This window comes from Limulus polyphemus, unplaced genomic scaffold, assembly GCF_000517525.1.
Source record: "Limulus polyphemus unplaced genomic scaffold, Limulus_polyphemus-2.1.2 Scaffold782, whole genome shotgun sequence".
In the NCBI taxonomy this organism is placed as follows: domain Eukaryota; kingdom Metazoa; phylum Arthropoda; class Merostomata; order Xiphosura; family Limulidae; genus Limulus; species Limulus polyphemus.
The window spans coordinates 211,932-229,127 of NW_013666392.1; the positions used below are offsets into that span (position 1 = coordinate 211,932).

The window sequence follows — 17,196 nt, forward strand, 5'->3', positions numbered from 1 at the left end:
CTCTTGGGCTACTCTTTTACCAACGAATAGTGGGATTGACCGTCACATTATAATGTCCCCACGGCAGAAAGGGCGATCATGTTTGGTGTGACAGCGATTCGAACCCGCGACCCTTAGATTGCGAGTCGAGTGCCTTAACCATCTGGCCATGCCGGGCAATGTTTGATATAATCAAAGAATCTTACTTGGTTGTGTTTTTGTAACGTTTTTGTTTAGAGTTTAGTCAAGTTGTTTTCTTTTTTATTTAAACTTACAAAGGTTTTATCTACTAGAGTGTTGTAAAGTAAATATAATAGCTCTTGTCGAGTGTTTAAATAAGTCATAGAATATTAGAAAGCTGTCAAGGCTGTGTTTCCATACCCCAAAAAGGTTTCCAATGAAGTGATATTATCTGTCAATTTTCTGTCTTGTTTCTCTAATCGATATGTAACTGTTGTGAAAATATATGTGAAAATGACCACAATGGGTACAGCTAATATATTTCCCATGGGTATACCCCTTTGATCTGCAGAAAAATCTCTTCCTCTACATTGAAAATAGCCATTTCTTAGAATGCACCCTCTCAAGTAAGTCTGGAGAATGAACCAACAAATTACCACTGTATATGTCAGTTCTGAGAAAATCTGCAATCTCTTCTATTTACTCAATGATTTCATTTCATTCTTTCTTTTCTTAAAATTAACAAGTATAACACTCAGTACCATTCTCCAAATATTTACTGATTCACATTAAATTTGCAATTGTGAAATCATTTTTGTTTCTTTCTTTTTAATTTTTTGTGTACTGCTGTTTCATTTGTTTCACATTTTCAAGAGTTTTTTAACACCTTTATTAAACCAATAGTCTAATAGATATAAATAATGAGATACAACTTACATTCTTTTATTTTAAGCTTGGCTAAACTTTCTTTGTGCTTTATAACAACAAGATCATATGACAATTTTTATAAATTAGCTTTCTAATAATACATTTAGTATATTGCATATTTTGCAAATTCCTTTATATACTTTCAGATAAGACAGACGTTCATACTTCAAAAACAATTTATCAACAACATGGTACCTACCTTATATTAGCACTGTCTGGAGGAGAAGAAGACTTGGCCCGAGCATAAGCACTCTGTAGGCGAAGATTTTCTCCTCGATGGTTGGCACAACTTGGGGAAGAATGCCATCCCCCAGACTGAGGGCTGTATCATTAAAATAAACCAAAATAATCTTTAGGAAGTCTTTATATGCCATGCTGAAAGCATTCAGAAAATTATAGAAAAAACTACCTTTAATTCAGGTAACAACACAACATCCAAATTGTCACTTAACATAATTTTTTTTTATTTGTAACTTCTTTTTTCATATTTACAAATCAAAGATATGTATGTTAAGTTAAAAGTTAAATTACAACAAGACAGTAACAATTATGAACTTATGGTGCTCTTTATCCACCACAAAACATAAATTTGTAACTGTTACTATCTTGTTGTGGCTTAAGTGCATAATAATCATGTTATTTTTGGACAGCCTATATTTTTTAAAAAAACTACCATAATATAAACTTATAGGTTAGTAATTGTAAGTGAATCATGTTTGGGATATAAAAACGAACAAAACAGTATCCACTTTTTCAAGAACTTGAAACTGTTTTCTACTTATAACTTTATTTGATTCATTTATCTCATGGTTCTTAATGCTGGAAAATGTGAGTTTGTAGCCACCTAGTAATGGATCCAATACAAGCTAAAAATATGTAGGACATTGGTACTCTACAAGGGAAATCTTTAGGATATCAAGAAGAATGAATAATGAACAAGGGTGTGCCAAAACATTAATAAAATACTTTTAACGGTACTGGAGCCTGGCAATTACTGTATTTTAGAGTTGAAATAAGAGCATTAAGCAGTAATACGCTAAGTGGAAGACACATGTCATATTCCAATGCATAATCACCATGTGCAAATGTTCCACTGTTTTCACTAACATCTTACCTTGGATATTTTCTGAAGTTTGTTGGTTGTTTAAATGAAAACCTAACCAAATATTTATAATATATGTAACTACAAGATGCTCTGCAAAGAAAGTTTATAAAATTTCAAATCTGATAGACAGAAATGTGCTGGTAGCAATATTACTACCTGTTCCATACAGTATATTAGTATACCTAGGAGATTAAAAAAAAAGCTACAAAATAATTCATTTAGTTTAACACTGGCCTTTGACAACCAATTAAATATGTAAAACTAATTTAAGTTTCAGACTAAAGATTTATGTGAAAATACTAAAATTCTTTCATTCAGTATGTTTAAACTAACCTGCTACTAAAGAAATCATGGTAGTTTTCACTAGTTGTGCGTGCTCTAGCTGGCATGCTATCACAGCGTTCCCTGATAGTTGAGATCACTGGTGTCCGTTCTAAACTCATACTTTGAGTTTGGTAAGGAAGTGCACCTCCGTGTCGACGAGATGAAATTGGCTTACTGTTCTCACTGGTTGAAGCACTTCTAGGTCGAGCTATAGGGCCTAACTCATCCTTTGTTTTCGAAAGCTTCATAGCTCTGATCATGTAACATATACATCATCAAAAGACTAACACAAACAGTATATCAAAGAGAAAAGTACACCGATTCTTTATATATATATAATCTTATTCCAGCATATTTATATAAGCAACAGACAGGTTTTAAGTTACATTTAAGGTAGCACTGACCCTTAAAAATGGGCAAACTTACATGTTGAGGAAATGCTGTTAAACACTTCTCATAACTTTCAAGTCGAGCACAAAACAAAAGTATGATGTTGCAATTTCTAAAAGTACACTTTCAGTCATATAAGTCATATGCATAATTAATGTGGCAGGGATAAAGAAATACATAACATAAACTGTTTTAACACTATAAGTTTACTAAGGAATGATAAAAACATGAAAATTGATACACATGCTTTTTTGTGAACATCCTTATAGCTTGAATTAAAAACTTTGCAAATTTTCTGCAATGTTAACGAGCTATGGCCAATTAATTTTAATTAATGCCTTTCTTGTGGTAATCAGACTCATAACAAGACAATTGGTAAAGATTTTTTGAATTAAAAAAATTCAAGCTATGGAAGAGTGTAATATCAACAAGTGTGCCAAATTTCATGATGATAATGGCTTTAATTGTGAAGTTATCATGCTAGTAAACTGGTGACCCCAGTGAAAACTGCATTTTGAGAAAATAGCTGTTCAGGTTGTGTGCATTAACCACATTTAACAGTGTTTTTTCAGCATGTAAATTTGCCCAGTTTTAAGGGTCAGTGCTACCTTAATCCAATTCTTAACTCTGCACACCTGTAGCACAGATGTTATGCTCTTGGTATTAGCTGTAAATACAAATTTTCTAACCTACAGTTAGTTCTTGACAGTTACTAAATGTGCTGATGTACAATTATTGTGCAGAGAGCTAAAAAATGAGCATATGCCTTAACATATTCTTAAATGGACAATTATTTCTATTTGATTACTTTAACCAAAAATACAGGTCCAACTGATACTTGTTCCATAACAATTTCAATAACTGGCTTAATGTTTAACATAAAATACCATAGAAACGTAAAAGAACATACTAATAATAATATGAAATTCTAAAATAAAATACATTCAACTCTTAAAAGTTTGAATATATCAGAAAACAAACCCCCCATACACATACAATAAAATTAAAATTAAAATTGTGAGTGTACTTAATTTTTGTTTCATAATATCCACTATTTGATTTGCTTTAGTAACATTCTCAATGACACAAGCTTCAACTATACCCTTTATTCAATATTTGACATGAGGAAAAGATTTAAACAGGATTTCCACTCTAAAAAACATTCCAATTCTATGCACAAATTATGGTTATAATACATGTACTTCTGACAGATTACCACTAATACAATAAACTATTTTAAACATTTCTTATAATCATAAAAATAATAACTAACATTTCAGGGTTTGTATCAAATTTAAACAAATTCCCTGTGTTTTTAGATTAAAGTGAAAGGATCAAAGCATCATGAGCAGACTTTTTAGGTTTCAATAACACTCAATTTATATGGACACTGGTCCAATCTAGGTCTCCTGATAACACAAACACACAAAGAGTAAATGTATACTTCAGTTAAGAACTGTCCTTAAAACTAAATCAGTTTTAAACAAACTTAAAGTCTTAACACACAAGTTAAAAAGACACATAATGATAAAGGGTCATAATATCTTCTTTATTTTTACTTTAAACTTAAGGCATTGCAACCTATGAAGTATAAAGTATCAAACATCTTATATTATATTACGAGTTACAGCTTTTACAATAAGTAATATTTCTTTTTAGAACAGATACAATATTTCAGTCACTGGTGAGATCATTCTCACACCAGTGATTGAAAGGTTGTACCTGTTCTAAAAACAAATATTACTTAATGTAAAAGCTGTAACTTGTAACATAATATATTTAATCAGTAGGTAAACTCAAAACAAAACTATTAATCAAACATTTTAATTCTAAGAGTGAAGGGTTTGTGAAAGTAAAATAAATTTCAGTTAATATTTCATCAACAAGTATTTTTTTTTATAAGAACACCTTCATGTGTCATCTCATGAAAAAAAAAGCTTAAAAACCTTAGTAGAAATTTGTAAGCATGATTACAAAAATAATGGTTAGCTTTTTCAACAAGGTGAAAGGAATAGAACTAGTTAAATGGAAACAAAGCCTCAATAAACCTGAGGTTATAATTTTCCAACACTGAAATATTTCTGATAGGTACTTACCTCCTCTCACAGCTATTTTTGTTCAGTGCTGCCCTCTATATGCAAAATCTTTTTTTACACATGCCACAAGCCTTCTATCTCCCATCCATTGGAACTGACTGATTGCAATGTGTCTTTTATGCATCAACCCTGCACCAATAAGAGTGTCACATACTCTCATGATGCACGTGATTCCCTTTATTCAATTCTACCAAACTATCACTTTGAGTTTTGGCAGATGATGGAAGCACCAGTTCTCAGTGGGGAGGAAGGGTGGGAAGTGGAAGAGGAGGTAAGTACCTATCAGAAATACATCTTCAGTGTAGGAAAATTATAACTTCTGATACAATACATTACCTCCGCTCGCATAAATAGTTAGAATCCTACACTGAATAGGTGGAGTGACCTGTATGAGGGAAAGAAAGAAGCAGTCTGAAGGACACTCCCTAAGATGAGACACCAAGATCTGACGTGGGTAACTGCACCATGAGAGATGCATTGGAATCAGTCAATTCCAATAGAGGGGAAACAGAAGGCTTGTGGTATGCATATTTTTTTTTTGCATATAGAAGGCAGCACTGAACGAGAGGAGGTGATGTACCGTTTCGGAATTTATGATAAGAGTAAACATGAAATGTTAAAGTTCCTCACATATAAACTTCATATTTGATGCCTAATCATCCAAAATACTGTGTACATTTTGTTTTAAAAAGAAGAAAACTGTAATCAACTTATGGACATTATAATAATATTATAAGTTATCTAATACTGATAAAATTATATATTTTCATGATGATATAGAAAACAGTTATCAAGTAACCTTTATGCTTATTTAAAATCCACAACAGTAACCAAAATCTGATCATATATATTATCCTTATCTAATGGATGTGGCAGCTTTGTAAAAAATTCCAATAACTTACTAAATACAGGTTATTTACATTGTTACCGTTCAATGTCATCCTTTGAAAATCAGAAAAAATAAGACACAAGAAACAGGTTTAAAACATTTTAAAAACCATTTTTCATAATAAGTTTTCAGTCCTTAAAAAGACATAAGCACATAAGTTAATAAATCCTAGAGGTAAAAATATGATCAATGAGTTGATACTACAACTAGTACAAATTTTGTACTTCTTAAACCAACTAAAAAATTCAAAACTATATCATACAGAAGTTTTCAGGTTAAATACTAGTTTATTTAGAAATAATTTTCAAGATCTTATCTGAAAAATAACTTGTTATTTGTAACTTTAACCAGTGCATATTTAATAAATGATTCTGATAAATCATTGTTATATTCTCAAATTATACCTACAAAAAAGTGCATATATCCCAAATTGTGATGATTATAATACATCATCTTTACATATTTACACATACTTCTATGAGCTATTACTTTGTGTAATGATTTGCTTGTCAATAGTACAGAAAGAGTAATGATCTATTAAAGCTCGTTTTTATTACAGTGTTTGGGCTTATCGCTAAACAGCCCATTTTTTTATTTAATGGTAACCTTAATGACCAAGCAGTTACTTTTCTGTGATTCTAATGTTAATAATATTTCTTTAAGAATACAGTTTTGTTATGTATATGGCACTTTGACAATTTTTTGTATACATTATATAATAATAAAATTTTAAATATCATTTCATTACAAATAAGCTGCACCTACTGTGTTGAAATTTCACAATTAACAATAATTTAGTCATTCGCTTATGATTTCACTAATAGATCAAAATAATTTTGTTTATTCTTGAAGCTTTTATCAGTACTTGAGTCAACTATGACATCTAACATGCAAACAAGCTATTTGGTTATTATAAAGAATTAAATGGAAATATATAAATAACTTTCAAAACTGTCAAAATTTACATTTTCAGCATAATTTAGCGATTCTGTTTTCTAACTGCTATACAATTTGATTTAAGAAATGCATAAAAAAAATGCTTGCATTTCCTTCTTGAAACTGTTATTGAAAAACTAATGAAATCACAACATTGATTTTTTTAATAATTCATAAGACAAGAACAGTTTTCCTTTTAGATTTGATGTCATAAAATACCATTTCATGATTATGCCACATTTAATTTGTATTTCATCAACCACAATACTTTTATCAGAAGGCAAATTGATAGTAAAATAATAACCATATCTTAGAATTTTTTAAGAGTCCAAATACCTAAAACAATTGAAATATTGCAGATGTGCACTTACCCTAAAATAGTTTCATGCATATTCTGTGCTACAACCTTGTCTTCTGCCTGCATCCACAACTCTCCTGCTCCTGTTATTGCAGATCGACCAACCTCCATGAAGAAAAAAGAATCTGTGTGCCCACATCTTCTTATACTCATCAGCTACAAGATCAGAAATTTAAAATCAACACGAGACAATGCTCTACAATGTAGAACAGCAAATAGACATGAATTTGAATTAATAAAAAAGTTCAGTTTATAATGATTTATGGTATATTGTAAGCCAAAATATGGACCAACATGTAAGTAATCAAACCATAATACCAAGAAGTTTAGTAAAATTCATAATGCAAAGCATAAAGATATTTGACAAGGTTCTCAAGAGGATTTAAGAACTAGGTGTGAAATACCCTCGTGTGTCAGATTCTGAGGGTGAAGCACTGAAGTATTTAAAATTGTGTGTAATCATTAAGCAATACTTATAAGTCCAAGTATGCATTACCATTCACCTCCAAAGATGCAATAGGTAACAGTTCATAACCAATTACTTTACTTTACTAAAAGGAGCTTGATAATCTGTTTAAAGCCACATTTGGTCACAATTGATTAGCCTAGTCAACGTACTTACAGAGCTTGCAATCAGAAGTCATCAATGAACATGTAATAAATCAGATATCATTCTCTCATTTCAATTATAGTAATTGAGGTCTCTGCACAGAGGAAACCACATGACATCCATGAGCTCAGCTGTTTACATGGGAAAAGCCAATTTGTAAGGCATACTATGTACATTACGTAACATCTGCCTCAAACGTGTTTGATATGATATTGGCAATTACTCTAAAGTAAGTAAAAGCATTAGAACACTAAAATTAATTCATTATTTTTTACTTTTTTCACACGTGAACCAAAATCTCCACGTGTGAATGTAACCAATGTACTAAAAAATCTGTGCATGAAATGCAGAACCTTGTTTGACTCAACCAGAAAAGATGAGATTAAACAATGTTCAACAAACACCATATGGTTGCTAAATGATAAAATGGCTCAGGTATCTTTAGCAGACTGTACTTCATTTGACACGTACAAAGGCAAATCTCATAATTTTAGTTTGCTTGGGGTTATATTATGTACTCCATTAACAGATGAGTTTCCTAGGGCACTTTGTCTCTGGAGAGTGTGTATGCAAATCCATCTAAGACTGAATCTGTTTAGAATTGACCAACACTACAGAACTTGTACAGGGTAGAATATTTCTTGGATTGCATTCTTACTATTGTTGATTTGTAAAATCATTCTCACACATAGCTCAACCTCTACATAAATTACTTTAAAAGCTAAATAAGTTTCATTGGACTGCTGTTTGTGAACAAACATTCATTAAAATAAAAAAAATAAATAATCACTACTCCTCTGTTAGCATATCCTACTCTTGAAAATCCACTTGCATTAGATACAGTTGCCAGCGATTTTGCAGTGGAAGCAGTGTTGTCACAAGTACAACAGTGAAAATAACAAGATTTGAGGTGTCTATGGATACCTCACTCTCATCAGACAAAACCTTCAATGAGCTTAACTTGTGGAGATGTGTCAAATCTTTGGATTCAAAAAAGATTACCAGAACAACAGCCATTCATCTATCTTTTGATAGAAAAATGAGAGATACAACAATACATTTTTATAATAATTAACTATTTATGTTGATGATCATGATAAAATATGTGATCAAGATCTTTCACTGTTACCCATAAGTTTATCAAACAGCAATACATGATGCTACAAGTAAGATACCAGCATTACTGATGTTTGGGAGATAACTCAAGGTGCTATTGAACCTTCTGTATTCATATCTTGAGGATAATTTCTCAGCAGTCTTATACAGAATATGCAGAGAGAAACTAAGGAACACCACTGATGCTGTACATGGCTATACCTTAGAAAGACTTAGATCAGCTAGTGATAAGATAAAAAGTCTCTATGTTGTCAAGACTTAATTTAATTTTGGTGATATGGTATGGCTGTATAATCCTTGTTGCAAGAAAGGACAGACTCCAAAGTAAGTATGCATTGGGAAGAGCTATACATTGTAGTGAAAAGAATCAATGATGTGGTGTACAAAATCTAGAAGTTGTGCAAGCCAAGGTCATCCACTGTGATTGTCTTTGAAAGTACGACAGTGAGAGAACGGTCGATTAGTTAGCTAAATTTAGAGAATACTTTTCCAGTGATAAGTCAACCTGCAGAAGAGCCCAAGATTCCTGGCAAGATCACTTCCAGAGTATCGCCAAGAATAGAATAACCAGTGGATTCTATCAACCATCAACCTGGAGACAACTTCCCCAATTACAAGACAGCAAGTGACAAGAAGTCATCTTATCTTCATACCATAAGCCACGGAAAAGAGAACCACTAAAAATATCAGTTAAATGGACAGTTTAGATACAGTAAATAAGATAATAAAGACTATGTTTTGTTAGTCAGATTTTTATTGTACTTTGTTTAATACATTTAATTAACAATACAGGACTGTAATGTTTATTTATGAATATTAATTTTTGTTCACTCTATATAGAGACTATAGCCAAATATGGAATTTTGAGATTATTTGTCAAGAGTGATTTTAAAGCGTGAGATATACATTATGGATGAATATTTATATAAAGTATATCTAACAGATACAGCATAGTAACATGTAGAATCATCTTCTAGGAATTTAAAGGTAACCAATGAACAAAAAGTGTATATAAAAATAAGTTAAAATGTGTGGGAAACAAGTAAAACTTCTGATTTTCTAATTGATATATATATCTAAAGGTTTATATGCTTCTAGAATAGTAAATTTGAAAGTTATTTGGGTTAACATGTAACAAATTATGGAAGAAAGTGAACTTAAATGGATGAATTTACAATATGTTTTGTTTTTACCTTTTCCAATGTCTGAAAAGTGCTCTTTTGGACATTTATTACTGATGTTTTTAATATTGAAAAATGAGGTGTGAATGTAGAAATCTTACCAGTGATCTGTAGAAAAAAAACTAAATGAACATTTCTTGCCTAAGAGATGAAGTTTCAAAATAACATTTTTAGTAAGTGTTTCTTACACTGTAAGATTAAAACCTATATATGATGTCATGATGAATTAAATTTTTTAGTATATGGTGACAGCACTTATAAAACTAAGGGGTTTTAAATTTAAGAAATTAAGGAATAATTGAAATATTGACAATAAAGACTGAACCTCATCCCTGAAGAGTGTCAATATCAAAGTGAAAGGAATATCAAAATTTTCATACTTAATAAGCAAGATTATTGGGGGGTGCCGAAAATGAAGCAACAGATTGGAAGCCAAGATGATGTGGAATATAGCTGGGCAATTAGTGGTATTTGCCAATTGATTAATTGATGGGCCCATTAATCAATTAGTACATAGCACACCTTCTACAACAACTACAGAAAAAAAAAAGAGTGAACTACCTTCATAACTTTTGCAAACACTGCCTTATTCTATTATGGTATTTGACAAAAACATTTTTAGTAAAAACATATTTTGGCACAACTGTTTTTCAGAGATAGTCTGAAAATTTCGTACTTGGCAAATGAATTACTAATGTTGTTTAAATGCCACATTATGGTCACCATTATGTTTGTTTTTCAAATATATAGTAATTTCATAATGATCTTCTGTAAGTCAAATAAATTGATAATTAAATAATGGAAATATGTTTTACTATCACCGATAAAGGTAATAATATTTTAATTTAAGACATACCATGACTGCAATTATAAATAGCTATGTAATCTGTTAGCCAATTTATTCATTTATGTTGTTTGAATAGGATATATAAAAAAATAATTTTCAATAAAGGTGTGAGCAATCAGAATATTTTACAGTTACCTGCCATATACACTAAACAGTAAACTTAACTAAACTTATCTGATTTGATAAAAATTTGTTTTACTTGGTGAAAATGATATAAAAACAATTCATGTTTACAAACACTGTAACCCATACATAAGTTACACAATTTTTTGAAAAGACACCACAGACCCTATTTACCAATTTCTCCATTACAAGCTGAAGTCAGTAAGTGACAAAGGAAAAAAAAAAATATAATGTCAGTGCTGACAAGTCCAAGTTTCATGATGACAGTAAGGTTTAGAACAATTGAAACATAAAGAGTGTACACCTCATAACTTGCTTCAATACAGGAAAGACCTTCATGCAACAATGTGGTATGCAGTGTCAGAAGCTATTAATAATTGGATGGTAATATAGTAGAAGACAAAATATTGGTTATGTGCAAACCAGATGAGGATCCATCAAACACATCAAACTCAATAAGTGAAGAAAACCACAGACAACAAGAATAAGTAAGATTTTCCAAGACTTTAGCTCCAGAAACAGTAAAACAAAAGCTCTTATACAGAGAGTAAACATTAAGAGAGAGGGATCTAAGGTCAAAGTATTTGGAGGTGGTAACAGTTTCAATTATGACAATATTCTACCACTGTTCAAAGTACTTCAAAATTTGGGGAGGTAACATTTATATATTGTTCAGCTATACTCTTACCAAATATTTTTTTATCCCCATATAAGCTTTAAGTAACATAGTTTGGTGAGATTGAAATCAAGCATGATTTAAGTTATAACCATTTTGAACAAATTACCTGTGTTAATACCTGGAAGAAAGAAATCTTTAGCAAATTTTTTACTTCTGGAACTTATAATGAGAGAGTTGTCTTGCAGCTTAATTGTTGTATAATAAATAATTAAATTCATATTTCTAAATTAAGTATGCACAATACATTTATCAGAAAAAAATAAACTGTTGAAATCCCATCATATACCACACTCTTGCACATTACTTATATGTGACACACTTGGGCAATACTTAATGAACCAACTAGTATAAGATATATTTATGTTTTACTTACAGGAAATTCTACAGTTTCATTCTGATCACTGTGTGAATTCATTCTGACCAAGTTGAGGGAGGTAGTGGTTAGGCACAACCAATGTTGCCCAGTGATGTTTTTACTGCATTTCAGAGTATTGGGCTTTACTATCACTTGGTAGATGTGTTCTGCAAGGAAGAAATAACTCACTGAGACCTTTACATTTAACAGCTGTCTTTTCTCATAACTTGGTAGCTGTGTTCTGCAAGGAAGAAATAACTCACTGAGACCTTTACATTTAACAGCTGTCTTTTCTCATAACTTGGTAGCTGTGTTCTGCAAGGAAGAAATAACTCACTGAGACCTTTACATTTAACAGCTGTATTTTCTCATAGCTTGGTAGCTGTGTTCTGCAAGGAAGAAATAACTCACTGAGACCTTTACATTTAACAGCTGTCTTTTCTCATAACTTGGTAGCTGTGTTCTGCAAGGAAGAAATAACTCACTGAGACCTTTACATTTAACAGCTGTATTTTCTCACCACTTGGTAGATGTAGAATTATTTATTAGAAGAGTATTGCAGTAAATAAAAGAAATTATAAATATTTCTGTCTATTATATTTGTATTACCCAAAGAAGCCTTTTTTTAATAATAAAATCATTACTCACGAGACGTTTTATCTTAGAACTAGGAGAGGTACTTTATGGAACTTCCTGAGGTATAATACAGTACCATTACTACCACCCAGAACATAACTTAGAAACTTGATTTACTACAATCTCCACAGGATAATTTTAACCTAAAGTTTCAAGGAGTACAAACCTTTTTAAAACCTGGTCAGTATTTCATTAATGCTACAATATTTTTCCACTGAAAATGTCTTAAACCTGTTGGTTAATATTTAGATTTTTGTTTCAGAACTTGTCTCCCAATGAATGGATATTTATGGTATCACTCTTAATTTTAACTTATGAAACTAAGTTATATTATAAAAAAATAGAAATAAAATATTTACTTATAACTTAAAATATTGAAGCTGTTAAAAAAGCATACTTTTAGTGTCCACCTGCTCTGGTTGTTTGGAGACGTTTACATTTTCAAATATTTAATTGACTTAATTCAAATTACTTCTTCACTAGCTTGACTCAATTCAAAAATTGTTGGTATTAACTCATAAAATAAATGTTTAAATAAAATTATTAAAATAACTCCAAGCCAAAAATTCATCTTTCACAATAAATGTTACCAAATGTTTTAGATTAATACTTCTACAATGGAAACATTTGTTATAATCTAAATTGTTAAAGGTATCACGTTTAAGGAAAAATAAGCTCTCTCAAATGGAATGAGATCACTTGGCAAAGTTTGTATTTTTCATAATGTGATAACAGATAACAGTTTTTCAAGTTTTATAATGCACCTAATAATATGAAATATTTGCCAATGTATATGTACACACAGGTACTTGCAAGCACAACTATTTTTCTTGCATTTACTACCTTTAAAGGCACAAGTTTAATGACTTTACTATATTTCTTTTAAATCATAAAAATAGTTTTTGAGTTAACAGTTTTGATATTCAGAAGAAATATCTACACATATCTATATTTGCTATTGCCTTCCTTTAATTCATAACAAAATATTTATTTGTGATGTTAGATGTCACTGTTTATTAGAATTCAAAATGTTATATTGCTCCCAACTGAATCAAGCAACCAACAAGCTAAGAAAAATAATTCAATGTTTTAACCATATTTATCAAACTGCTTTAGTTACAGTGTTCATGATATTCAGCTTATAAATTCTGTATATCAATTCTACACTACAATTCTTTAAGTCTTATTTAACAACTGTACGTAATGATAAGTGAAATTTAGACATTTTACTGTAAATTTGCTAAGTACTTCATATTACAACTGCATTAAGAGTACAAAATAAAGTTTGTTAGACTAGATGTACAGTCAATGTTTAAAAATACTTAAAAGCAATATTATGAGTTAAGCTTGCTGAATAACGTTTAATAGCATTTTTACTAGTCAGACTTGCTGTATTCAAATTTTAAAACTAATGTCAACACTCAGACTTGCTATGTAATCAAAACTTAAAAGTAATGTAGAGAGTCAGATTTAATATAGAGTTAAAGCTTCAGTAATTTTACTAATCAATACTTTTTTACATTCCCATTCTTAAGTTATTGTTATTCATCAGGTTGCCATGCAATCAAACTCTATCACTTTTTCAAACTTACTGCTAGATCAGTGTGGTAACTGTTTGAGGAATTTGCATTACCATATCAAGAAGTTGTTACCAGCTTATTGCTATTTTTCTAGACTGTTTGAAAATTCCTCTCTTCCCATATGCTAAGAAAATACATCTATAGCTCAGAGTAAGCATGAAAACAAGTATCCAGAACAGATGTTTCAGATACATTTTCTTCGCAGGATTCTCATAATGAACTGTTACTATACAAGTACAGGATACAAATAGTTTTTCAAAAAAGAAAAAAAGTATTTTGAGAATTATGTGTTTAGTCTTAACAAGCAATATAAAACTGGGATACATTCTTCAGTAACTACAAGGAAACAGCTTTACTTGGCAAGGTGATTTTAACATGGGCACCCACAGAAGTATTTTCTAGGTGGGGGGACAAAACATGTATGTAGGGAATCAGCTTTTACAGTGTAAGTCAAAAGAATAAATTTACTAAAAATATTAAGTTTACATCATAGTACGTGCACTTTTTTTTTTAATGTAAGGGAGGCAAATGACCCTTCTTGCCCATTCCTGCAGCCATCCACGGATTTTACACAACACTTTATGGACACATAAATACTAACTCCATAATCTTTGTAATTAGACTAATTAAAATAGTTACTGATGGTCTGATAAATCTCTATTATCTAAGTCGAAAAAAATAAAGAAGAAACAGCAAAACATTATGGACAATACTCGATACTAAATGTATAAAATTCAAACCAAGAACTTTTTCTTAGTAATAATGAGCAGATTGTTTATGGTCTTCTTCCATGAGGATAAAGCTGTTGTCATATTGTTTTCACACTTGCATTGAGAACTAAAACATAAAACCAAAGAGCATATTGTTTATGGTCTGCTTCCATGAGGATAAAGCTGTTTTCATACCATTTTCACACTTGCATTTGGAACTAAAACATAAAACCCTTCAAAATCATATTCAAGAAAAAACAATAACAAAAGTCATTGAAAATAGAAGGGAATGAGAAAAAATGAAAAAAGAAACAAAGTTTTTTGCTATTGGCCTCTGGAAGAATGTGATTTTAGACTTAAGATTTTTAAAACTTCTTTTTTTTTACTGGAGAAAAATTAAGAAAGAGAAACCAATCAATCTAAGCTTCCTGTTTTGCATTCAGTCAGTTAGCAGCAGTAGTAAACTGGTTCTTAAAAACAGGGCAAATGTCAATCATGTGGTATGTTCTTAAAAAAAATTTAGTTTGTAAAAAAACAGAAAGGCATAAAATATTTTAAAGTTTCGCTTCACTCTAAATAACATTACCTGGGACTGTTCATGGAGTGATACATGTAATTATTTACAATATGATTTTTAAGTATTGTAATAAATATAACTAACCCAGGGTTTTATGTTTCATGGATATGTTTATTTGGAAGGATTTTTGATGTAGGGAGTATAAAGATTGTGGGATACCACACTAGGACCCTGGTTTGACTTGAAAGTATGGTATTTCATTATTTTTGCTTTGTTCCTTATCCTGTGTGTGCATTTGGTGTTTGGATAGACTATTCTGTCCATTTCCTCACATGTAATAAAACACACACACACATACATATTGCACTACATAATATTTGCTTTCTTAGTTATATTCTACATATTCAAAGAAGGCAAAGAAACTGTAAGTTTGAATTAATACAATTATATTCTCTAACAAGGAACTCTAGCACCACAACAGAGTTGTGTATTTCTGACTAAGCAGGTAACATAACACAGCAACAGCTAAAAGCATTTCTTCCTTCCTCTTACTCTATCTTGAAACTTCTCAACTGAAAAAAGATATAGATTGAACAACGATTACAGATAAGTCTCACTAAAGGGCTTACTATAACACTTCTACTTGCTGGTTTAAAGCTGGTTATGATATAAAAGAAAATTGTAAAAAAATAACAGTAAGTGTACAAAAAGTACTCTTAAAAAAAGTAATTCGTGAATTTATATTCTGCATTTGTACGCAGTGAGGAATAGTTTATTTGGGGAGGCTAAGTTTTCCAAAGCCTCTTATACATGCTACCCCACACCCACAACCAGCTTGAGTTCTAATGAATATAGATGCCAGACACACACACACACAGATGCTATTTTAAATGAAGACATTACTTTATTTGTTCATATGTGTTATTTGTTATCCTTTGCTGTTTGTGTTAACTTTTAAGGTTCTGTATGAAACTTCTAAAACCTGCATTTTGCAGATATTTGTAACTATTTGATAAATATCAGCATAACTGATTATCACATAATGACCAAATATTTTCCAAGAGTTGCCAATAGGAAGAAAGTAACAAGAGGTGAATAATAATTACTTTATCTGATAACTCTCAATTGAGTACAGGTGTATAAACAAACTAACAACCAAAATTAACTGCAGTCATACAGGGTAATCAAAATGACATTAAACTTTCTAAAAATATTCTCTGACTGTTTTGAAGTATCTAAACAATCTATGCCTAGAGCAGTCAAAAGCTTTCATCATCTGTGTATAAGCACCACTGATATACAAACAAAAAATATTATAAAAAATAACAGAGATGATAAATTTTCTATCCATGGGGAGGGAACGAGTGAGGTCAACCTCTTCTGTCTTTCTCTACAAAAAGAGATATAAAACTCACCACGTCATTACATTCCATGTTGCAACATGTGGTCATGCTCTATCGAATAGCCATGCATCTTGACAATAGCCCTGCAGCATAGTTTCTATTGCACAAGCCTCCACTGTAAGTTTGTTATATAAAAGTACACCACTTCTCATTGCAGGCTTTCCATACTCCATCTAGTGCATAAGGACACTGGTTTCCAGTGCCTGTATCAACAGTCTATTCACACATAATACATAGGTGCTGCATCTGGCATATTTGGTGGTATGTCTTCTCACAAACAGCATGAATACCCATTTTATCCTTTATTTGCTTAAGATATGCTATGGTTGGACAGGCATGCCATAGAAGCAGCTTGACTTGTGTCACTTTTCCAGATGGAGATCCTTTATTTTAATGTGAGAATGTATTATATAATCCACACACACACATATTAATAAATAAAGACAATGACTGTTATAGTAAATATTTAGGTTA

The 17,196-nt window shown here is 31.0% G+C and overlaps 1 protein-coding gene across 2 annotated transcripts in view; it reads right to left on the reverse strand.

Moving 5' to 3' along the window:
* Positions 1-17,196, reverse strand: part of LOC106460503 (insulin receptor substrate 1-like) — a 103,332-nt gene that overhangs the window by 21,942 nt on the left and 64,194 nt on the right. For both annotated transcript variants that reach the window (XM_022387253.1, XM_013920212.2), the window contains exons 4-7: positions 11,895-12,043; positions 6,979-7,121; positions 2,306-2,548; positions 1,067-1,189 (exon numbers count right to left, since the gene is read on the reverse strand). In XM_022387253.1, coding sequence (XP_022242961.1) covers positions 1,067-1,189; positions 2,306-2,548; positions 6,979-7,121; positions 11,895-12,043 — 658 coding nt within the window. The remainder of the gene's footprint in view (positions 1-1,066; positions 1,190-2,305; positions 2,549-6,978; positions 7,122-11,894; positions 12,044-17,196) is intronic.